This window comes from Dermacentor variabilis, chromosome 1 (genome assembly GCF_050947875.1).
Source record: "Dermacentor variabilis isolate Ectoservices chromosome 1, ASM5094787v1, whole genome shotgun sequence".
Classification (NCBI taxonomy): Eukaryota; Metazoa; Arthropoda; class Arachnida; order Ixodida; family Ixodidae; genus Dermacentor; species Dermacentor variabilis.
The window spans coordinates 197,264,532-197,290,606 of NC_134568.1; the positions used below are offsets into that span (position 1 = coordinate 197,264,532).

The 26,075-nt window shown below is 43.3% G+C and overlaps 1 protein-coding gene across 9 annotated transcripts in view; it reads left to right on the forward strand.

Moving 5' to 3' along the window:
• The window catches only part of LOC142590546 (uncharacterized), a 278,657-nt gene that overhangs the window by 105,658 nt on the left and 146,924 nt on the right, over positions 1–26,075 (forward strand). For 8 of the 9 annotated variants that reach the window (XM_075702763.1, XM_075702757.1, XM_075702796.1 and 5 more), the window contains 2 exons: positions 8,987–9,217; positions 23,214–23,371. In XM_075702763.1, the coding sequence (XP_075558878.1) occupies positions 8,987–9,217; positions 23,214–23,371 (389 nt within the window). The remainder of the gene's footprint in view (positions 1–8,986; positions 9,218–23,213; positions 23,372–26,075) is intronic. The other variant, XM_075702826.1, reaches the window with a different exon arrangement.

Consider the following 26,075-nt stretch of genomic DNA (forward strand, 5'->3'; position numbering starts at 1 on the left):
ACGCGCACGCAATTTTTGGACTCGTTTTATCGGGAAGGAAAGAGTGTGTTAGATTCGAGGAAATGTCGTATTTGTTTTTAAAATAAAAAACAACTCCAGTAAATATGGTAACTTCCAAAGGTGTGCCTGATTTTGTGTGACTTGGGGTGCTTCTATCACAGCGGAATTTTGCGCATAAGTACGGTAAGTTCAAATCAGACGACTTAAGTTTTTCGAAAAAGCCAACCACTCTATTGCAAGGTGCATGTGTTTGCAAACAGTGAGAGTGGAACTTGTCACAATGAAAGAGAGTAGGCACGATAGCATGAGGGAGATGAACTAAAATATGATTGAAAGTGGGCATGTCCGTTTCGTCTGCTGCTGAAGTTCTGAGTGCTGTGGGTGTCATACATGTGAGGAGACCGGCATCCCCAGCCTGTCAGACAAAATGGGCATGTCCACTAGATGGACACATACAGCATACCCCTCCAGCAGGTTGTTTTGCTACTGCATTGCATCTATTCTGAAATTAAAACTTTGAGACAAGTGTTGATTCACTCAAGGGGCACCAATGCGTGCTGCTTGATGCGAGCATTTAAGCTTAGCGTTGCGATGGGTATATAGAAGACTATTCTTCGGCAAGAGTGACTTGTGAAATTTGTTCCCCGAAAAATTTGGCAGAACCCATTTCACAATGACGGTTGATAGTAATGATTCTAGCATTGAATCATTCTACTGCCACAAGATATTGCCACTGTCAAAATGAGGCATATACTGCAGCAAGACTTCTCTTTCGCGCTTCCCTTAGAACACTTGGTGCGCCTGTGCATGGTGAATGCTAAGAAACACGTCATGCAGCAACTGGACTCCTCTCTCGCACTTCTTTCTGGACACGCTGCACCGTCTAGTGGCACTGCAGATAAGTCTGTGCATAGCCTCCTAGATGAGAAGCGTGGCACGCCGGTGCCTGCAAATGCTGAGAAATGTTCATGGCACAGGTCATTCATGCATTCATGAATGTTGAATTCGCTGGAGTATTCACGTGAAAGGCGTTCATGAAAAGCAGCACATACCATGGCGCAGGTCATTCATGAATTCATGAATGTTGAATTCACTGGAGTATTCGCGTGAAAGGCATTCATTAAAAAGCAGCACATACCCAGTGCATCTGTGGTTCAGCCTACTAATGTTTGGGTTGCTGTCCTTGAGGAACATTGTGATGTGATTCCACTCAGCATCAGAAAAATTTATGAATCTTTTTCGTTATTGTAGAGCAGCACATTCCTAGTGGCACCTACCTAGTTGCTCAAGTTGGTGTCAAAGACCTCCATTGACCAGTGGCACACATGTATTCATACATGCCAAGTGACCCAAGTTGTCATCAGAGAGGCTCATTGAAGACCAGCAGAGACTGAATGGCACGTACCCAATGCTTCAAGTCTACGTCGGAGAGTTTCTTCGAACAGTGGTACCTACGCAGTCCAGTCTATGGTGACCTGTGTTGGCGTGAAAGCAGTTCATTGAAGAGTGGCGAATATGTGCATATGTACAGGTTGCCACATACTCAACCACCCAAGTTGTTTCGACAGTTGATTTCAAACCCTGTGTTTTCAGCACAGCAACTCAATGCACTACCAATTTGACCATGGACTACTCATGACCCATTTTGGCGGGAACATGATTAGATACAAACATATGCAGCCTCCAGAAAGTGCATGAACTACCCTAAGAAAGCTAATGCATTAATTTATTAATGCACCCCAATCCTTAGCTGTACTTGTCATGGCAGGTTGTACCAATATCACCAATGAAGAGTCACACTTGTGCAGCCCGATGTGCTGCTCCCACTGCCAAAGACGAGTTACGGTTGGCATTGAGGGATTGCTGCCCTAAAGAGCAGCTGTTCTTTGATTTTTTGTGCTAACTCTAACCAGAAACCAATGAGTTGTTATATTTTCAGAATCAGAATGACATAGAGAACATTGACTACATAAAAGAATTTGAGAAATTTTGTACATTTTCCCGGAAGTTATTTGGAGTTAGACGGTTAGAATACAATAAGCTTTCGTGCATCCAACACTTTGTTTGTGTGAACACACCGTGTATGGTGTGTGGGCCCTAGAGCGGTAGCGGTAAATTCGGCATCTGCTGCATTATGCCGTGTGGAGTGGCGCAGGAAGAAATAACTTGTTTAAATGTTATTGTGATTTCCTTATCAAGATTGATGGCCCTTGAGATTAAAAATAACACACTGGAAACAGGCCACACGTAGATGCAACAGTGGTGCTACTCTGGTTAGGCAGACCCAGAAGGGATGGAGCCTTCCCCTCCCCCCCTACCTCTTTACCTCTAGACAAGCCAGTACTTAAGCTCTCGCAGTATTGAGTGTGCAACAAGACCCCCCCCCCCCCCTCAATTCTCTCTATACTTTAATGATCCCTTGTAATGATTGTTTGTATAAGCGAATAGGTAGGGAGAGGGGAGCGGTTCTGCAGCACTCTGGGAAAGCTGGAGGGGTTCTCCAAAGCCGGAAAGTTTGAGAGCCCCTGCACTACAGCAATGCTTGTCCACATGGCCTCGCTTTGCAAACAAGCCAGGTACCCGCTGCATGCCAATCTGGCACTGCAGTGCAACACATCACACTCCTGAGTGTGTCCCAGTATGTATTCGTTCAAATCCCATGGGCTATGAGTGATCCACAATAGGGACTACGGCAATGCCTGCATGCATCTCACTATGCTGAAAGGCACTGTTTTTTAGCCTGAGTACAGGAGCATTACACATGCTTAGTTGGGGGTTATAATCTTTTTTTTTTTCTTTTTTTCAAGGAATCGAAGGTGCCTTCTCAAACATTCACACCCCGCATTACATTCAGGGTGGCGTTATTTTCTTTCAAAGCAGTATGTTGACAACAGTGAGTTGTGTGATGTCTCACACTGGAGTAAAAGAATACTAGAAGAGACATAGCAGTGTGTGCATGTAGGCCAGTGGTGATTTATGATTTTGGGAAGTTACTGCAAGGAAAACACGACCAATTCGTGTTGTACCTTTCTTCAAGTCTCTTGTATTGCTTACGGTAACTTCCCAAAATTAAAAAAATAGAAGAGAAACTAAATGAGACTTGTCACATGTGCAGTGCTGCAGGAGTCCAGCATGCATGTGTCGCAAAATGCTAGGAGAAAATTAGCGTGATTCCACAGTTCTTCAAGCAATAGTCAGGGTAATCGGTACACCGTTACTTTGTTTTAGTTAGGTGCTAGTGCACTTTTTGCCTCACTCGTTTTTCTTTTTTCTTTTTCGCAGCACTACCAGTACTCCTGAGCTTATTGCTTGATGATGAAGTACATAGTGAGAACTGGCACAAGGCCAAATGCCTCTTAGTTAATGGGCAATTGGTGCTCTGTAATAATTCACAGGTTGGTGAGACCAGACAATGTAAATTGCTCGATTTTCCTAATTAACGAGGGTAAAATAAACAAGCTTTTACTGTGATGGCTTACTAATCTGTTTTGCTGTTGGCAACATTTTTTCAATTTTCCAACATTTTACTCAAGAAACTTGCTAATAAATACATCTGCATATTATTATTCTATCTACAATTAACACACACTTTAGATATAACAAACCAAACTTCATACTCAAGGCTCTCGAGGAATATACGGGTCTATTACCTTGTTTTTTACGGCCAGTGAATATAATGAACCATTTGTCCCTGAAAGAAATACCGTATTTACTTGAATCTAGGCCGACCCCCTAAAGTCCGAAGCAAAAAAAAAAAAAAAAAGAAAGAATATATATACATATATATATATATTACCTCAAATGTAGGTCGAACAAAAAAAAAGCGAGGACAGCGTTCACAAAATGCAAACAGCATTTATTGAATCTAACGTGCAGAGCTCATTCAACATCGTCGTCGCTGTGTTCCTTGTCACTGTCACCTTCAAACAGTGCATTACCTTCGGTACCGTCAAGCGCATTAGATATGCTGCATTTCTTAAAGGCGCGCACGATCAAAGTACCTGGGATGTTGTCCCACGCTGCAGCTACCCAGCCTGCCAGCTGCGATAGTGATGCACATTTGATGCGTCCCGTTGCCGTTAGCCTGTGGTCTTCGTCAGTCAACCAGTTGTCCCCTCCAACGACGGACGTTTTTCTCGTCGACGCCGAAGTCCCGCCCGGCTTGAAGGTTCGGCGATGCCTCTGCAGCTATCACAACTGTTCGCTTGAAAGCAGCACTGTAGTGGCAGTCGCGATAACACCACGCTGCACACCGATATGGCCAACACGACACAGTTCAAAATGGGGACCTCGCTTGTGTACGGTTGGCTACTGGCACGGCTAGTTGCGGCTGCGAGACTGACTTTTCTAGATGGCGCTAGCTGTGCACCATATATAGCAGGTTCAATGAAAAACTGGCGCATTTTTTAAAATCCTCGAATCTAAGCCAACCCTAGAGTTTGGAATAGAATTATTTGAAAAAAAAAAAAAAAACTATTGGCCTAGGTTCGAATAAATACGGTAACTAGCCATCTCATGCTGGGTGTGTTCAATGCACAAATGGTTTTGGATGCTACCATCCGTAGTGTTATAAATGTCCCATATCTCGTACCATCTTGCAAAGTATAAACATCATGCACATGAATTGCTGCACATCGAATGCTGCAACACACCCTCTACGCTGTCATTTTTGCCACATGAGTTGAGCCATGGTAGGGATAGGTAGGTGGTCGAACCAAACGACCAGGTCCATTCAGTTTCTGGATGAAATATTGACTTATGTGTTCTTTGCAGAACCAGAGAAGGTTCAATAGTTGATAAACAGAGAAAGGTATAAGGGTGTGAGAATACCAAAGAGTAACTTTTGAATCGAAAATTAAATATTGGAAAATTTTTCCTAAACTTTTAATCTTAAGAATTTTGTGCCAGAAAACTACGCTCCACCTCGCAAGTCGTTTGCAGCACTGTGGAAGTTGCAGGACTCCTTAGCTAATAGGAAGGCCAAATGCCCCTTGAGATGTGTTACTCAGCGTCATGTCGTCTGTTCAGCGGCTGCAGAAATCTCGATATACGACGTGCATGTGCGTAGGTCCTGGCATGTCCCGTATCACAGTAATGTATTGTGTACCAAGCAAAAACAAAAATCTCTATTCCTGCTTATAATCGAACAGTTAGGCCTGGAACTATATTCCGCTGTACAAGTTGTCACCTGGGTGCGCTTCATACCTTCAGCAGCGCTGCAGAGGACTTACACTAAACTCTGGAGTCTAGTCACATTGCATAACAACATTACACCCAGTTGTAAATTGCCTACTTAAATTAAAGAAGACACTGAACTACACAGCCCAGCTCTTATACGAAGGCCTGTAAAATACTTATCTTTTTCTAATAGAATGTCTACTTTGTGCTTCAGATCAAGCACTTTTTTTGTCTTCTGAAGTTGAAGAAATATTGGTCATGTTGTCTTGAATACTACCACATTTATTCGAACATAATGCAAGTTTTTTTTTGTTTTTTTTTTCCAGAATCATTAGCCTTGTTTGGATGCCACTGCATCAAATGTGCACAATGCCCTCTGGAGCTCCCTGGGCATCACCACATTAGTCTCTTGACAGCTGTAATTATCCGTGACCCCCCCTAAAAAGCATTGCAGAAACTGTAGCACTTCCCTACATAGATAGAACTGTAGCGAGGAGGGAGGAGAAGAGGCAGTTTCCCATACAGGGTGGGGGGGAGAGTGCCATGAGAAGCTAGGAAACTCTACCACCATACGACAGTGGTTGCGGCGGAGCTGGATAAGCTTAAGTTCAATGTACCGTACGTTCCTGCTGTTTCTGAAAAGTAAACACCATGCTAATATGTCAAGCGGACAAATTACACAGGGTGTGCAGAAGCAGAGCTGCATTAATTAAAGCGCACCGAAGGGGGCCACTACGGAAGCGGTTGACCGTCAAATCAACACTTCTGTGCCCACCGCAGTAGCTTTGCAGCTATGGCATTGCTAGAGGTTGCGGATTTGATCCTGACCGTAGCAGCCGCATTTCAAAGGAAGCAAAATAGAAAATGCACGTGCATTCAGATTTTGGGACACATTAAAGAACATCATGGTGTGAAAATTAATCTGGAGTCTGCCACTATGGCTTGCCTCGTAATCCGATTGTGGTTTTGACACGTACAGCCCCATAATCCAATTCAAGTTTAATACCTCTGCCGCAATGCGATGTGCCATATGAGGCAATGACGATGCTCAACCCTCTCAGAGGTTATGAAATATGGCGCACAACAATGCCTCAAGTAAACACCTCTCCCTGTGTGTTCTGTGTACTGCGCAGACAAGTAGCAGTGGTGCACCTAAGGCAACGTTTAATATCAACTCACCAGTCTTGTGTTAGACTAAACGTTGAAGAAATTAAGCTTTTGCCGTCAACATCACTGCTAATTATCATAAATTAAAACAACCAGCACAAGAAGCTTCACTTACATCATTACCACAGTGCATGGGATCTGCATAATTTTTCAACTTTAGTTATGCACAGTGATTTTTCTTCCTTCATGATCGGTGATTTGCATTAAATTGCTGGCTGCCTTTTGGGACTTGATCATTTGGTCTTCCTTCCAAGACTGCCACTTTCTCCACAGAACCAGTCATGACAACCAAAATTTTCTATAGTGGTATGCTCTCTTGTGCCGTGGTGTTGCAAAGATGGTGACCATGAGCAGTTTATTCATGCAATTTAGTTTGTTGCTTTTACCCTGGCTTTTGTTTACAAGGCAGCATTTTTGCTTTCCAAGTGCCATACAGCCGCTGTCAATAGACCTGCGCTAATCATATCTTCAGCCACTGACATCTGAAGAAGTTGCATTGATTAGGCCAACAGCTGCTGGGAACCATGACAAAATTTGCCGTTGGCCAGTGTGATGCCATGCAGCATGGCATCTTGGAAGCTTGCTGCTGCTATTACGTTTGAATTTATGGATGGCTCTTTGATGATCGGGTGTCAGATCGTGCGCATGGGTTTGGCTGGCTGTTGTAGCAATGGCATTCAAGTAGACGGGCAGCCTGCCAGCAACGGCGTGCCTATCAATTTTGTGTGCCTACTCGATGGAACAGGGCAAGCTCATGTGTTGGCATTAAGTTCCAACTTGAATTTGTGCAAAACAGCCTAAACCACCAGCATCAAGCACTCAATGTCGCATGCACATATCTGCTTGCTTTGCAACTATGCTGTGGTTTACTTCGAGTAGGGTGATGTGTGAATGTGAAATGCCATCACAAAATCGAGCATGAAATTTCTTGTTGATACTTCAGTGAGTCACAACACTTGGCAAAAGTCTGTAAGCAAATTTTTGTACTGCTTGCATTTTAAAACAAAATTGATTTATCTCTTGAAAATTATTTTTCCAAACTGCCTGATTATTTGCTTGTTTTTGTGCCCCCCCCTCCCCCCTTCATGTAAGGTGAATCGATCATTGACTGATCTCAGTAAAATCTGCAGGCCTTTCTGTGGCTGCTTGGCCCAATCTTCATACATACTCCAAGACTTCAAACTTATGCTCTCTCCCTTTCCATGTGCGCTGCTGCTAGAGCCATTCTTGCATCTTCCATTCTCTGTAGGCCTGGACGACCCTTGTATTGAGAGCAAGCATGCACTCTAGAAAGGCTGTGCTCGCCAGAGCATGGGGCACCAAATGCTGTATTCTCATGATCCTACCGTGCCACCAATTGTAACACGCAGTTATATTGCTGGCCAAATATCCAAAAATAACTTGGTGCATTTTCTACCACGCACATCAAGTGACGAATCCTGAGTCGACGTGTAGCGGGTTGAAATGCACACAGCTGAATCTTAGCCTCTAGTGGCTATCGGAGTCTGATGACACATCTTTTTCACTGTACCGACCGCAGAAAGTCATCTTCAGTTGCATTTAATGCATTAGAAATGCCACACTTCTGGAAGCTCGCGCAACCATTGTCTGCAGGAGGGCATTCCATGCACCATGGACCCACCTTGCGATGTCTCTGAGCATCACTTTCTTCAGACAACCTCTTTGATTGCACTGTGGCTAGCTACCTTGCAGTGAGGGTTTTTTTTAGTAAGAATCAGTTTCATTTTTTGTTTTTGAGTAGAATTAGTTACGATTCTATCGTGTATGCAACTTTGAATGCACCTTTTATTTAAAAAGAAGTATGCATTAGAATCATGCAAATAAGGTATATTGACTATTCAAGAAACCACATAGAGGGCTAACAAACTAGGCTATTGTTAGTGTTATGAAAGGTGAAGGTGGTGCCATTGAGTTAGGAGAGCTGTTGCGATAATGGATTGTGTACCTCCATACTGCACATATCTGATACAATGTTGATGGCCAAGAAGAGTGTGCAAGTTACTCTGGAAAAGTTTACATGGGGTATGGGGACTATAATGTAACTTGAGCTACAAAGCAACCACAGTGCAGCTTATAGCACCAACAACAATGCAGGTGTCATATGGCGTTTCTTTAATTGTACACTTATAACAGCTCAACTGCAAAGAAAAAAAATGAAAAATAGGGAAGATTTGGCTACTATGTGCCCTTGGCCAATCTTCTCCATTGCTTGCTAGTTTTGAGCCTGTAGTCACTTTATTCCCTGCAGAGGCATGGGCTTGTTGCAGGGATTTTCACTTTCATTACTCGTTTACTGTGCTGTTCTGGGTATTCTTGCACAAAATGAATTATACAGTTTTTCTGTCACCAATCTTCAGTTATGCACATGAACATAAACAGATTTGAACCAGTTTGAACCATTATTTTGTTACTGCAGAGTTGAACTGGAGCTGAACCTTTTTTCCTAAACCAGAACAAGAGCTGGAACAAATCAATTTTTTTTTGTTCTACACCTTGTGTAAGGATGCCTCACAGTCATATTCTGTCCATCCTGCTCGTTGACACGGAGAAAACCCATTTAGATGCCCCCTCCCCTGCCCCCTTCCTTATCTAAGGTGACGACCCATTTTCTTCTTTCAAGCGTGGTGGAGCGCCACCTCCAGAATTTCTTGGGCCTCCCATGCCACCACTGCCACCACCGCCAGAAGAAATGATGCTGCCACCCGTAGAGTCTGCATGGGAGCGAGGTCTCCGTCATGCTAAAGAACTTATGAAGCGTGCTTCCCGTCGTAAAGAGCAGGAACCTGACTTTGAGGAGAAGCGGCTCAACATAGTACCTCCACATCATGATCGGACACCACTGCAGTCTGAGGTCAGGAATTTTCTGTCTCTGCTGTGGTTAAGTTTTACCACAGCAGACCCTTTTTTTTACCCTGTAATGCCCAAACACACTCTGTCATCTATGAAAATTAGAACTTGTTCACTTCTATTTCTGGCCATGGAGAGAGCATTTGTACAAAAAAGCAATGAAATGTAATTTGAGTGCATAAACCTAATTAGTATAATAATGAATTAATAATTGGTTTGCTGAACTATCCGTAGCTTCAAAACTCGCTCCAACATATAAGAAATACGCTGTATGTTAACTTTCCAATGTGTAAATCAGAATTTTGTGGTATAGGATGCAGCATAGCATAAATGATGTGCTGGGCATTACCGGGTTAAAGAAATTAAAAACATGGGTACATCTCAAAAATGGTGATATATTGTAAATTTAATGTAATCCATGCAGTTATTTAATGTAATGAAGTTATTCAGTGTCTATATGTCTCCTAAGAAAAATAAAAACTAAAGGTGCACTTATATGTAATAGGGGCCCACAAATCGAACACGAAAACTGCACTTCACAAGTCTCATATTGTATGCATTTTGACTATCTTGTACCAATGTACAGCTGAGGAAAACTATCTTCTGGGAATAGGACATTGCCATGCTCATACATATACCACCATGGACTGGCCACATTCAAATAAAGTTAGTTGGTGTAGGTGAACCAAATCAACATTGTTATCATAGTCATAAGCACAACTGCAATGCTGCCATGCAGGCACCGTATTTGTTGTATTCTTAACCAAACACAACGCTGTAGGTAGGTGGTTGCGTATATTCCATTTATGTATGGCCATGCTATGCTTACTCCATGCTTATTACCTCGGAGGCCATGCCTAATATCTCTGTGTGCTCTCTCAGTAAACAGAGACGTTGGCATCAAGGCACCCTTGGCACTCCAATTAGAGGTGGCTTAGCACTTTTCGTACTAGTGTGCTGATGTAGCAAGTCTGTTAGCACAGTTTCATGATTACCGTCATGATAACATTATCCTTACTTACCTGCTTCATTATTTATAACGGTTACAGTTATTTAATACTATTATATGATGCTAGTTCAGAGGAAAGGTTGCATAATAAATCAGTTCAAAATTAGTGTTGTGTTCTACACTTGGTTTTCTTTTGCTTGGTATCCCTTCTCATGATCCCTCCGACCCCCCCCCCCCCCCCCCGCCCCCTTCTACACCCACAAACACTCCCCTTTTTGTCAGGGGGGCAAAACAACATATAAAGATTTTGAAGCACGCCTACATTTTTTATGTATATTTGAATAAATTTTCTAATGCAAATCAAATAATTTGTTTTGAATATTGAATAATCAAATGCATAAGAATTTTAAAACACATGTACATTATGATAACCTTTTTAAGGCCCAAGAAAAATTTAGTTTCTACAGTTCTGCTCTAACCAGGTAAAACATTGCAATGCTCTAGTACTTTATAAAAGTATGCTGGGCCTTTGTTAGAGCAAAACACAGTGCAGCTTCTTAAAGGTATGTGATATCTTGTAAATTTTTGAAACAAATGTGCATAACATGAACATTCAAGTCAGATTTTAGCCTGAACCACTTAGCTTTCAGATATGGCAGAAATAACCTCTCATGCCTCACATATTTTTGAGGCATTATTCATTTTCCAGTATGTATAGTATGACTAGGGCAGGTAACTGGGAAGGGCATTAGGGTTGCTTACTGATGCAAGTTCAGTGTTGATATTTTAATTGATCTAGGTGAAGGTTATATCTCATGGTGGATGTAGGTATACACGGTGAAATTATTCGAAATTTCACTCAAAAGTATTGGTGTCCAGGCCTCTTTCGTGATGCCACTAGTTTTCTTGTATTAGAGTACTCTTGCATGCTTCGCTTCCTGGTTTCGACAGAGAGGAAGACTTTAGATAGCATGCTTTGGCATTTCAAGAAAGCACCACCTCTAGTTCAGATTGGGTTGTAACATGTAGTGGTACCTCGGTTCACAAACAGCAGCACTTGCAGCTGTTTGAAGAGTCGTTGTTCTTTCAGCTCTTTAGCATTTGCACAATTTTACCTTGGTCCATGAGCTCCACTGCAGGTGACAAGCAGGACCCCAAGAGGGTATGGTTCCTAGAAAATTCAGTTAGTCTGCTACCTCGAGCTGTATCCTTCTTGCAGTACACCCTCAGTTGCATTTAGAAGCAGTGTTGATTTAGTTGAATGGTTTAGTTTCAAGCGGTTGCTTGCAAGTGCAGTTTCAAATTGGCATGACCAAGAGCGACTGCTCAAGTGAGGCAGCATCATGTTCTGTTAAAGTCCAAGTGTGATAAGCTTTTCCCACACGCTGTATGCTTTGGGTGCGAGTGAAAGCTTGTGAAAGTGCTGAGAAGGATGGTGGGCAGGATGAATGCCCTCTTCCGGGGTGAGCAACTGGAAAGGGTAGAGGAGAGCAAGCTCATGTGAGCAAAGGGGGAGTGGCAGAGCAGATCGGCACAGATCTTTTTTTTGCATCGTCGTGGCTATGCGTGGCTGTCAGTGCGGCTGAACTCGTACAGAGCCCGCGTGCCTTTTAGATGTAATCTGCCACATCTGGAGAGAGGGCATGGCAGGGTAGCGTCGCATAATATGTGCCATCTTCCCACATGTTTGGTACTGGGGGTTGCATTATCTCGAGTTTCGGAGGCATAGTTTCATTTTGTCAAAGGTGCAGACACGTGAGAACTGCGCTGCCTTTGCCTGACGCTTGTGTGGATATATGAGTTGTGAGTGAGAAATCTGGGTACTGTGCCTAAGTACTACGGAGGAGGACACGCTTTGCTTCGCTCGTCCCTAGCCTATGGCAATGTGCACTATTCAAGAACTGGCGCTTAACTTCCACCTAAATGGTACCACAGCATTTGATGCAGAGGCTTTAATGGCAAAGCATAACAAATTTTCAGTAGCAGTGTGTCATGATTCATTGAACTGCAGCTATAAAAGCAGCATCAACTAACGCCCCGCCCTCTTCATGCTGGTGCACTTCGCTCTCCTTGGCAGGAAGCGTCCATGTCAGGCCTGGTGGTGAAGCATAGGTAATGAACAACTACTGTACAACGTGCCAGTATTCATTGATCTGCTACCAAAAAAGTGGCACCTACCCTCGCTCCACCTAGCTAGTGTGCACTTTGCACTGGGTCGCTTAGCTCCCCTTAGCAGGAACCCTCCGTGTGAGGCCTGGTGCTGGAGCATAGGTAACGAACAACTACTGTGGAAGCCACAAAGGAAAATGATATAATGATGCAGATTTTAAAGAGAGAGAAAAAAAAAAGCCGGCAAGCGGTTGGAATGGCAGACCTCCCAATCACAAGCACAGCGTTGTGACCACTACGCCATGAAACTACAAGTAAAGGGACAGCTCATCCTTGAGTGTTTATCTGTGTCGCATAGTGGCAGTTCAGCGAGGGACAAAAGGAGCAAAGTGCGTCCCCCCTACGCAGTGCGTGTGCACAGTTCCCAGATTTTTCTCTAGCAACACGCGCATGTGCACAAGGGTCAAGAAAACGGGTCGAAAGATTCACAAAACAGAAATATGTGTTTCGGAGAGGAGTTGAAGCTAGAGGCAGACTAAGCATTCGCTCCCTGCTGCCGATGCTTTTCAGGACAGCATCGTCCTACTGCGGGCAACATTATCAGCTGCAGGGGCGAAGTGGACGTGAAAGTGTGGCTGGCTTCGCTTTGTATCACTGATGTAAAGATATCATCAACACAGCATGAGACTATCTTTCATTGCCGACTCTCAAGTTCGACATTATAATTTTTTTTCTTATTCAAGTTTGCTTGTTTCGATTCGCCAATAATTCGGAAAATTTTGTGGCCACTTCCGTCTAAGAAAAGTCCATCGGCGACTGTACTTACTTGCATAAGAGGTCATATTTCAGTACAATGAAATTTCAGCCTAACAAAGCAAATTGCCAATTTACTGACTTCGTTATATCAACGTTTCACTGTATTGAATGCTGCCCTGCGCCATGCCCCTGCAAGTGCACATCTGCCAACGGGGCCACGACAACTTCTTGTCCGTAAGATATGTTAAATGCCAACGAAACAAGAATGTTAATTGGCAGATGCTGTCAAACAAAGGTTGACATCTGAAGTGCAGTATACATGTCATGGAGGAAGAATTGGTAAGCTGCGCATTTCATGAGTGCTGCAAATATGGATGGCACACTGTGTCCGTTCGTTATTGGCAAGAGCAGATCACTGCACTGTTTTAAGAATGCGAACGGCCTCCCAGTCTTATACAGATTCCACAAGAGGGCATGGACGTTACTCTTATGTTTTCACTAAGTGGTTCTAGTCATAGATGCCAAACTGTAGATGTCATCAGCACCGCCAGGTTTGTCTTCTAGACTGGAGGTTTCTGTGAATGGCATTTTAAGGTTTTATGAGAAGTTAAACTGAATGCAACCCCCAAATCCCATTTGTACACAGTTTTTCATTACAGCTAGGCTCCAACAAAATTACTGCATGCCACATCTGCACTGTGCGGAATGACCAACGCAGTAGCTGCGCGCAAGAGTCGGTCACTCATGGGCCTGCAGTCTGCGCTGAATGCATTTTGTTCATGCTCCGCGAGTCCATTCCTGTTGTGGGGTTCTCCTCTGCACTCTTGGGACAAAGGAACGACAACACAGTAGTACGAACAATCACAAGGGCATTTATTGCACCTTTCATAGATCAATGCCTGCTAGCCGAGTGGCTATCCACAAAACTTGCCGATGGGTGCGCTACAAATCTAGAAGTCCGACTCACCGCGACCGGATAGCGAGCGAATATGTTCGCCCCATGCTGGATCCCAACGCCTGGTCGTTCGCGCGCACAGTCATGCGAACGGTGGCGCGCTCGAAGGCGGCCACGCGAGACGGTCTCGCATAAGCATGGATCGGCGCACGCGCGGGACGTCCACCGCGTTCGTTGGTCCGCCGCCCAAGAGCCAGCGTGTTCTCCCTTGCGCCCAGGTAACCCCGCCGCAGCGCAACACTCACGCCATCTCTCGCACTGCGCTTCAACCACTCCGACCGCGGCGTGCGCGACGAAGCCGCACGGAGACGGGGGCTATGCGGGAAAACTAGATCTCAAGGGAGGCGTGAGAGTCACGCATCCCCACACTGTGTAGACTTGGATGTTCTGCATGCTGATCTAACAGTGTATGCCTGGTTGACTCAAATGACAATGTATTATGGGCTGTTTAACTCTTTCCCTACCATGTGGGAAATAGGCGTTTTTTTTTTCTTTTTTTGTAGGTTATGCAACATTTTTTTCCCTGAAGGAACTACGGCACTCAATATCCTATGTAACGCATAAGCAAAAAGCAGAATGTATGCACTTTTCACACAAAACAGTTTTATTAACGAGAGGCATGTCATAAAAAAAGATATAAATTGCCAGAACCAAAATTGTGGGATAAAATTGAACAAAGTTTGTAAAGACATGCTTGTATCTACTAAGAAAAAAATTTAAAAAATTATAATATATACAATATGTATTGTCTAATAGGCACTATGTTTGAAGAAATAGAAAGTTTTTGAACAAGTGTTCCACTAGAAAAATTTAACTGCAAGTACAGTCTAACCTCAATATATTGAACAGCGCGAAATAGTTCGATATAGCCAGAATTCGATATATGAAATCATGTAAAAAGTGCATCAAAAGCTTCTGAAAATCCCTCAATAAACCAAGGGCGGGATCGTAGATCATTGTTCGGAGTGCGTTTTCGGTTGCACCACGCACAATAGGCCTAGGCCGCACCCACTTCGTCAGCTGTGAACGCTTGGCCAATTGCGCTGCACGCAATTAGCCTAGGCCACGCCACCTTCGTCAGCCATGCGAAGTCGGCGCCACCTAGGCCAATCGCGCGCGGTGCAACTGAACGCGGGCTCTGAACAACGATCCCCGATCGCGCCCCAATCGTGGCGCAGTAAATACTCACTTGAAGCTTCGCACAAAGCATTTTTTTATTTATTTGGCTTAAAGTACTGCAGCAGTGTGGCCTGCTTCTTATTGGCAGCCATGTGCTTAAACACGGAGACCTCAGCATAGTGTGAACCATCCACAAGCGAAAGGGCCGCGCCGCAGTAGCGGCGTAGAAGGGCCAAAGCAACTACAGCCTCAGTTGAAGTCGGGAGTAGGGCAACATCAGTGCTTGCAGGATCAGCCTCGGCAGCGTCTTTGTTTGGCTGCTACTTCTGCTGCGATCTCCACGTCCGTCAATCGAAGTATTTTGAAACATTGTCAGTAACAAAGTATTAAGTGGCGCCTGCCAAGGCATCTGAGGAACACGCGCTGTCGCGCGTTTGCGGGTACAAACTGCCAGTCCTCACAAGGTGCGGCAGGCGCAAAGTGCAGCATTGAGGAGTCAGTGCGGCAAATGCAATGTGTTGTTGACGTTGTCGAACTAGCCAAGCCCACTACGTGCGTACACCACTGCGTTCAAATGATGCCCTCGGTGTGATCGTTGTGCGCAGCTATAGTGCACAGCAGTTGGGAACGCCCATCGTGCCACCACGATCTTTGTGGGTGTTGCGGGAAAGCTCACCACCAGTCACCACCAGACGCACATACGTCTGGGGGGACGGAGTTCGATATATCCATTTTACGTTCGACCCTGTTCGAAATAAAAAATAAAAAGATGCATGCTATTTTCCAGGTGATATAAAAAGTGTTCGATATACGCAATAATTCGATATATCCGTGTTCAATATATCAAGGTTTGACTGTACTACAGTTGGGTGCGCCATGCTGCGGCCGCTGATGTTCTGGGCTGGTTTGCATTGGTCGTCGCTTTCAGAGTCAAAGTCCGATGAAAAGGCAGCATCTTCAGACTCACTGCTCCTCAATCCTTCGATAAAATCAGGTAGAGGTGCAGCCTAATGGCGAGATCTGCAATCTCTCGAAGCATGCGCACCGCTCCCAGAGGCGGCCATTTTTGCTTTCTACTTTGATGATCGCGAAACTTCAGAGCACGTTCAAAAATTACCACCTGGCAGGAAAAAAATTATAAAACAAAAATATAGTTCTCCTTCACATGCAATGGCGCAGGGTGTCCGTGAGCGGCGTAGAATGTCTTTAAAGCGGTGTTTCAAACCATCGATAGTGGGCAGCCATTTTTGCTTTCTACTTTGACGGTCGTGAAAACTTTGGAGCACGTTCAAAATTCACCGCCTAACTGAGGAAAAAGTGAACTGCTTAGAAAAAACATTGGTTCTCCGCGTTCGATAGAGCAGCGTGTCCGTGAGCGGCACGGAATCTCTTGAAAGTGGTGTTTCAAACCATCAATAGCGGGCTAACAATGCCCGATGGATACGGTAGGAAAACAGGCAAATGCTGTTTCGTAACAAACATGCAGCCAGGCACGTTCATGCGCTACTTGCAATATACCACTGCGCTGATGCTGGCATGGCACATATTGACACAGGCTGGTTTCTTCTGTGCTGCATCCATTTCTGCCTTATCCTGAATAAAAATGCACAACAAGCATTTAGATGCACAGCAAGGCATGCTGCAGTCTCGCAGCCATGTGATGTGGGCTTTTAGGGCTTGCACTGCACTCAGTATACCAGATCATTCTGCAGTGTAATAGACTTACGACATTCATGGGCAAAAAACGTGTAAACTGTTTGTTTGGCACATCCTTGAAGTTGCAAATCTGTAAATACCCGCGTTTGATGATCTCGGTATACTGTCCCAAGACGTGCAGAGTTTTCAGATAAGCTTCACCAGGCATACTTTATATTTCGAATTACTGATATATCAAGCTATTTGCTATCCCCTTCGAATTTGATATATCCGGGATTGGCTGTATAACTTTGTTTGCTGTAAGTTATTTGATATTGTGATAAATTGTGATTGTGATGACACTGTAGTCTTCATTGGCCAAAAGAGTGGGACTACAAGGAATAATAGAGAGTTGATAAGGTCCTTATGGCACTGCATAATATCTACCACTGCTTTTTAAGCTTTTTGCAGCCAGCAGAAGTTCCTTTGCTTAAGTAGAAGGGAAAGCACATGATATGGGTTTCAAAGACTAATTCCTTTTCATACACGACTGTGCATCCTACTTCATAATTACACCGGCATTCATTTTGTTGTAGCACAATAAAGATACAAAGTATAGTGTGTTGATATAATCACTAACTATATTGTTTTCTAGCTTGCACACAAAAATCACCTTCGAGAATTTCTAGCTTCGAGCCGCATGAAAACTTAGGTATTCATGCGGAACAGGAAGGGATTGTTTCAGGCAATGGTGCCTGCGTACGTTTTTAGCGGCACGGGAACAATGAAAGCTCACTGCGCAGACGTGTGCAGCCCATACATACCAAGTGCGTATTCCATGCATGGCACGCAGTGGCAGCTGCTGCCTATAGAAAGCTGCATACATGCGCTGCACAAGCTTGTATTCATAGTGGAACAGGACAAATTATGAATTTCACTGATGCTTCATTACTATTTTTATTTATTTGCTCATACTGCAGCCCCATAGGAGGGCTATTGCAGGAGTGGGTTTATACACTGGTGAACAAAAAGTAAAGTGTATTAAACAATGACTCGTGCAACATTAGCAACTTTGCATAATAATGCAACTGTGAAAGCACTGAAGAAATGTTTTCTTCAGTACTAAAAGCAGCGAAACAGTGAAATGCATACACATAAAGCTTAAACTAAGCATAATTTAGGCATTTACACACACTTGTTTTCAAAAAGAGCACCTTTATATTAGCTTATCAGGAGTGAACGAAAGCAGCCAGGTAAGGAATTCTATAGTTCCATAGTGAGGGGAAAGAAGCTGTACTTGAAAGTATCTGGGGTGACCACACTGTGATGGCATAATGGACAATGGAGCGGACAAGAGTTTCATACATTAAGAGTTTAGTATCCTTTGGAGCCTTCAGCATAGTACGACCTAGGTGTCCAAGTTGTTTTGAGGCCTTAGAATGTGTTTGGTCGATGTTGCGACGTTTCGTATCCAGACCATGAGAGAGTGTGAGTATATGTTATGCCAAGGTGTTTATCTTATTGAACTGCGGTTAAATATTATCCATTCAGAGAATACGTCGCAATTACTGGCTCCACTTTTTTTGTAAAGGACAAACCTTTTTTTAGAGTACAGCTCTTAGGCGTCTGTTGTAACCGAGCGAAAAAACACAGTGAAGGATGACACTGCAATACCAAAGAGAGCACAAGGAGGAGGGTGCAGTGGAACAATGCAGAGGAAAGTGGAGAAGGAGGGTAGGGCGAAAGCATGAGAAGAAAAGCGTAGTTCCGCACAAAACGGGCTCTGCAGCAACGATGGCTGAGAGGGAGCCAGAGTAGCTCGCATTGCCTGTTCGTCGATGACGCCACCGATAGCATATATGAAAACAAAGCGTTGCATGAGCGGAGGTCTGTTTGTTGCGACTCCTGTGAATTGTGCCCAGGCATCACCCATGCACTGTGTTTCACAATCTCCCGATTAGCTAGGCAGTTGCGCCACACTTCGCTCTGTTTGGAATGTGCTGCATGAGACAGATTGTGCGCACCAGCCAATATATTGAGAAATGAAAACACGTATAGAGCTGTGCTCAAAGTTCTCAGGGAATATTGTAATAGTCTGTGAATTTTTTTGAAATTAATGATCATTTTTCATTTTTCAGTCCAAGCCCCGAAAGAGGCAAAGGAATCATTCAGTCACTTAGTCACGTTCGCTATTAAGCTTCTTGTCGTGCGGTGCCGTATTTTTCATTGAAAGAATTCGCTGCTGTCAGCAGTAGCACCGACTTCACCTTTGTATTCCTCGCGATAGGCTTCGAAGCTCGCAAAGCACAGCGCATTGCGTAATGCCAGTCTCTGAAAGTTAGCTTCGCCTCAGTATAGCAGTGGTACGCAGTGAAGCATAACAAGCATGGGAAAGGGCAATTGTCTCGGGACACATAATGTATTCCTTAATTATATACGCATGCACCCCCGTCTCCTGTCACAGTACAAGCACCGATATGCCTAATAAGTGTACTGGCAGGCCTTAAAAGCTTTTTCGGACGTGCCTGTGGCAGTTCTAGCCCTTAAGGGCAGTTAAAGTCATGCATTCATTGTTTTCGGACTGCCCGATTTTTGGAATGTTTTTGCGGCCTCTAGGGAGTCCAAAAAATGGGACGTTGACTGTACAACTGACTAAGAGGATGCTTCAAATGATCCATGGAGTGAAAGCGTGGCAGAAGGACGCTGAAAACAGAAAGGACGGACGCACTGAGGAATTAACGGGAAAGGTAGTGGGCCGCCGCCTTTTTGAAGGAGCTTGAGCTCAAGAAACAAATTGTTGGCTGATGCCGAGATACAGGTGTCCCTCATCCAAACCAAAATAAACTCTTTAAAGTAGTGAAACCCAACACTGAGATGTTGTGTACGGGCTGAGAGTAGGACAGTTGAGGTTGACTTCCCAGCTGCTGAGAAAGAACCTTAGTTCTGACAAAGTTCAGGCCTCATACCAATGAGCTTGCTATCAGTGGATAGAAATAGCTCATATTCATTAATATTTACTTATGTATGCATCTCCTTTTCATTCGTATTTAAAGATGTTCGACTCAATTTGGAATGGGTTTTACCATTTCTTTCACTGCACATTTTACTAACACCTTCCTTCTGTTCTTTTTAAATAAAATAGATATTACTCCTTACTATTCAAACTTTATTAAGTCACTTTTTTTGTTTCAACATGCTTACTTGAGAGTGACAGCATCAAGCAACGTGGTGTCAGCCTGTCTCGACATAAAACAAAGTTCTGGCTCATTCAGGGAATTTTGCAAAGGTGCTCAGGGAAAACATGTAAAACTCGGGAATTTGGAAATGTTAACTTGGTAGACATCCTGAATATATTTACCTAGATCTATTTTATAAGCAATGTGATGGGTGAATTCGGTGAATTGTGTGATAGTGCTGAAATCACGTCTAAAGCCATGCTGAACATACTGAACATGCTGAACAGTTAAAATATTGCTTGACTCAAGAAAATTCATTATGTGTTTTTATATAATATGTTCCAACATTTTATACACTAGTGGGGAGTTAAAGAAATTGGTCTGTAATTTCTTGCTTGTCACCTGTCTTATACAAGAGTATTACTCTTGCAAGTTTCCAGGATGAAGAGGCGGTTGCTGTTTCCAGAGACTTGTTGAATATACCGTATTTACTCGCATAATGATTGCACTTGTGTAATGATCGCACCCATAAATTTTGTTGTCAAAATTCTATTTTTTTTTTTATTTCCCATGTAATGATCGCACCCCGAACTTGCCGCAGCGATATGTCGTGTGCCAAGTCTAGCTAATAATGATCGTGCTTACCATCTGTCGAATGCTACGCGAACGATTCTTCAAGACAAACCAAGTGGTCTGCACGCACCAAACATTCTTAAGCAGATGCCCCATTTCATTCCTTTCATCACTTTCCGCACTTCCATGACAAAAAAAAAGCTACAACCAACCTTGCCTTTATTATGTGTAGGCTTTATAATGGTTGTGGTCAACAGCAAAAAAGGCGCCTTTGGTTCTTCTCGTCTGCACTCGTGGGCACGCAACAAGTCGCGAGCAGCAACGATAGCAGCCACGTTTACGCTGATACGTTAGAAGTGTACGCTATTCATACGCTGATGCTTGTAACACAGCTAGGATATTTGCCCGCCCTTAGCGGAAACGTGCCGTATTAGGATAGTATCACTACTATGTGAAGACAAATTCCGCAGTTTCTGCAGCATGCCCCCCATGTGTTCCTATGTCACTGGCAGCTAAGCGCGCCTCTCTGTTTCTGTCCCCTCAAAGTGGAAATGCCAACGTTATTGCTGCAAACTTGCCAATATTAACTATATTATTCATTACTGATACGGAAGAAACTGTTTCAATGCACGTAATATACTCACGAGAAAAAAAGTCGCATTCGGCGCATTCGGCTTGCTCTGCCTGCCGCCACTTTGGTTTGATGTCCCACACTACGTGCAGCGGTAGCCGCCTATTTGTTGACCTGTTGTCATCCCGCAGCAACTTCGAGATGAAAAAAAAATTTTTCGTTTTCTTTTTGCAGGAAATTCAACCCGCTTAATGATCGCACCCCTGAATTTGCGTAAATTTTTTTTTTTTTTTTTTGACAAAAAAGTGAGATCATTGTGCGAGTAAATATGGTAACTTCAAGATAGCGTGATTTCCATTTTGAATAGCAAAGTAAAAACGAGTTTGAAATACCACCGAAGCTACTAGATTTTTGTCTGTCTAGAACCAAATTAGGGATTAAGGATTAACTGTAATGTTGGAAATAGAATAAACTGAATGGGTATCAAAAGCCAGGTACATATGAGAATCATTTGTGTAGACAGAAGAGACTTATTCATTGAATGCATTGGCGATGTGCACAGGATCGTTTACACTTTCATTAGTGATATTAAATGAAGATGAAGAATCAGTAACAGGTATGACAGAATGCCTGAACTTCTGAGGATTATTTCTTGGTAATCTTGGCAGCTCAGCATGAAAGAAAAGGTATTTGGCCAGTTTCATTTTCAGATTAAGCGCCTCTTTGGCAGATGGGAACCTAGCAATGGCATCGGTCGTTGCTGTGTTTTGAACATCTGAGTCGTCTAATGCGGCATGAAAATCGCAGAGCTTCTTTTGTTATCCAAGGAATGGCACAGTTTCTTTTTTCTTTTTAATGGAACAAAGCAGTGAATGCACAGCTGTTTAATGCTTTCAGATTCTCTAACTAGTGTATTGCACGTCACAATCTTTACTGAGTGTGCAAAATGATTCGAAGCCTTCTGATAAAACCTCAAGAACAGATGGCTTGTCAGAGGGATGAAAGTAAAAAAGAACTTGAAATTTGGCATGCAGTCTACAGACTGGGCAATATAAACACTACCTTGTGATCTGAAATTCTGTTAATAATTTCACATTTGTACAGCTTATCAACAAGGTCAAGAAATGCTTTGTCTAGTTGTGCCCTCAACTATTTGTGTAAGCCCAAAAGATAAAGAAAAGTTAATTATTTGCCTACCTGAAGAACTGCGATGTGAAATTGTGGGCCAATGAATAACCGGTGTAATAAAGTTTCCCATTAGAATTAAACTAGAAGCATGACAACTGTGCATGTTGATATAAAAGAAGGAAAAGGTTATCGGGTGAAGAGGCAGGTGGTTGATAGAAAACGGTGTCTATGATTGTTTTTATTCCCAGGTACAATTTACACCAAAGAAATCTGCCCACTTAAAATGTTGACGATCTGCCCTCTGAAAAATCAATTTCGGGATCAACCAAAAAGAAGTCTGATATGCCCACTTGTTGGCATTCTGTGATATGCCTCTGAATATGCCTATAGTGTGCTGTTTAAAGGTGAAGCTGTCACTTGAGTGATGCAACACACATAGGGTTGTGCAGTGCAAAAATACTGACGTTTTCATACGAAACATGAACATAACACCCACATACTTTTTGGGTGGTATGAGTGTGACCGAAGCTGACTGCACAAACGCTATTCACCAAGTGCGAAAACTTGCAGTGTATGGCGCACATTACTGCTCACTAAAGCTCAGTGTTTTATTTGTACATGCACTGAATGTGAAGAGTGGAGCAGACGGAAAATGCAATGGGGTAAGCCATGGCGCACCAGGCGATTCATTATATGTCAATCTGAATGTGACGACGAGCTGCCTGCCAACAGACCCAGCTACGGGCTCTACCTAAGAGGAGACCAATATGCCTCCACTATCTCCATGTTGGTATTGCACTGAGATATTGCTGGGCAGCAGTGGGATGAGGTGTATGTTTGTGAAGTGGAGGTGTGGCCCTTATACAAGAAAATACGGTAATTGAAAGGGAAAATGTTGTGTTGTTCTGCATCACTAAGCAGTTCACACTTTTATAAGTGACAAAATGTTGGAGGTCACCTCCTTTGTGTTTTTGTGTTTCCTTTGCTGTTGTGTAACACATTGTAAATTGTAGACTTCTGCATGTGTAGGTTGACAAAGAAAATGACTTCTATGGGGGAAGTGGTGCGCCTCCATCTTCTCGGGGCTTGAGTCCTCCTTATGTACGACCTCCAATGCCACCACCTCCTCCTCACCACCTTCCCAGAGGTGGGCGGAGAGGCGATGGCCGCAGGGATGATTTCTACGGGTGAGTGCCTAGTGTGTGTCACTATTTACTCATAGCCATTAGTCATCTAAGTTAGCGGGCTCATGTGTTGCTGGCTTAAGTGAGATAACAATATTGTTATAAATAGGAAACCCGATGCACCGTGTATAATTTCTATGGGGAAAAGTTCGTGTTAATCGCACAGGCTGGTGCAAAGCTCACAGCTCAAGGAGACAGTCTACCACTTCCTCTTTGTCTTTCCCTTGTGTGCACGGTCCTGCCCAAATGCACCATAACAATATTGTTCATTTGCAAATTTATAAATTTATTTTCACTGCTGGGAGCCCTCTGGGCTCTTAGTCTGGTAGTCATAAAGGCCCACCAAATATTTCCTGCTAAAAAATTAGGTGCACATTCAATTTCTGCTTTGTTTAGGGGCTCTAATATTATTTCAATGCTAGCTTTTTGAATTAAATCCATAAAAAGTGGGTGCACGTTCGATTTGGGGATGTATTAAACATATGCTGCCAAATAAATCAGTAGTGTGTTAAATTTTCTGCCACTTGTTTCATCGGTTCCGCCAGCGTCAAATTAAACGAAGTTAAGTGTATTGCTCACGCTACAGCCTTGTATGCATGCTTAAGTTGGCCATTCTTCAATTTTGTTTTCAGCAAGCTGAACTATTGCTGAGTTGATCCATAATTGTTTCAAATGTGGCAGTTCCAACTAAGCTTAACACCCAAGTGTTTCATCTTTGTTGTACGGTGGATATGGAAAAATCAAGGATTATTTCTTATTTGACACAGTTATAGACTGATTTATTAAAGGAGCACTGACACAAAGGAGCACTTCCTTTCTGTTGTAAACAGTAGAAATAAATTCATTCATTTATTTATTCATTGATTCATTCATTGATTCATTCATTCATTCAAGATTTTGAAGTGGAGATAATGTGTGAGATCGATTTATGTGGGCACACACACATTGTCTTCAAAATATCGGCACCGAATATAGCATAGCTCTTTCGGAACTGCGGAAAAAACAGGCAATTCTGATAGGTGTCAGAAATTATTTTTTATTACAAATAGTCATTGCACTATATTGCTGTAGCGTAGATCAATATGTAGCTAATTATATGGTCTTTCACGCATAAAGAAATATGGGACTTAAAAGTGATATATAATATTTAGAAAACAATCTCAAATTCAAGATTTGCTGAGAGAACAACATAAAACAGTTGGAAAAGGCATGAACATACAAGTGAAAAAAAAAAATATCCAAGATATACAAAATTTGCAACATTGCCTCGCTTCTTGTGTGTGAAAATTTGGCACGCCTATCTACAACTGTTTTTTTTTGGGGGGGGGGGGGAACTCTGGCACCAGTGGTCAGCACTCAGTTCCCACAGTTCTTGTGCCACTCGATGAAACAGTTCTGGACAGTCTTAAAGCACAAGTGAACTTGACATGTGCTGCAAAAGACATTCGTTTTGAGCTCAATTTTCTTCTGCTCATAGCACAGCTTGCAGTTTCTGTGTTTTGCCACTTTCCTGGCTTCTGAAGTGCGTGTTTTGCGACAGGTGGTGGAGGTGTGTGAGCCTGCTTGGCATCGTCCAGATTCAGAAGCTGCTGAATGAGCTCTTCTCTAAAAGCTAGGTGGTCAGACCCAGCAGTGCATGTCAGTTTGGGAATCTCTGGGTGCAAGGTGCAGTGAGCTTGGAAGATTATGAAACTGTTCACACATGCAATATCGACGCAGTGGAAGAACAGTCTTCCACCACCGCACGCTTCTCATTAAAACATTATAATAACCAATCATTTTAGGCGATTTGTCGATGCCTAGCATGCCACCATTATAATCATGGATCAGCAGAGGCTTTGTTACAGATATCTGAGTCCAGGAATTTTGCCTTCTTTCCCTTCTTTTTGCGGTGACTGTGTTATTTGCAGTATGAACCCTGCTCATCTTGTTGACAACACGCCGGTCTTTCCACTGAAGGTACAAAATATTCTGATAGTACAAGCGTCGCGTGTTGCCGCGTCGAGCTTTCTTTCCCCATCATGCATTCTTCAATTCTGTAGGAAATCCTCGGCGATCCTTGCGTGTGGTTCCACAAGCCAATGTTTTTTGGTTGAGATGAATAAACAGGCGCGTAGAAGTGTAAAAATTGTCCATAAAGATCCTGTAGCCCTGATCAAGGTATTTGTGACACAGCTGGTAAACTACATCGAAAGCCAACCCATGGGGCCCTGGCTGCTCACGCTTACCGGTATACACACTAAACTGCACAGTATATCCGGTGCCAGGGTCACCTAGGACCCACAGCTTGTAGCCCCATTTTGTTACTTTTATCTTTGATGTACTGTCGGATGCCTGACCGCCCTTTCGATTTGACCTTGCGCTCATCCACGTAAAGATCGCGATGTGGCTGGAAAAAGATTCTCCGATTGTTCATGTGCTCCAGGAGCCACCACATGTATTGGAGCTTTCCTCTTAAATTTTGAGTGTCATCGTCCAAGTCTGCAACATGCAACATTGCAAGGAGAGCTATAAACCGGCGTTGCCGCATGGTCTGTGGTGGGAGCAGACCACTATGCAGATTTCCTACATTCCAATACAACTTGAGCTGAGGAACCTTCACAATGCCCATGTAATTTACGAGTTCGTTGAACTTCACCGTTTCACTTGGGGTGACTTCTTCCCCAGATCCGTCGGAACAAGCATGCGTTGGTTTCTCCAAAACGAG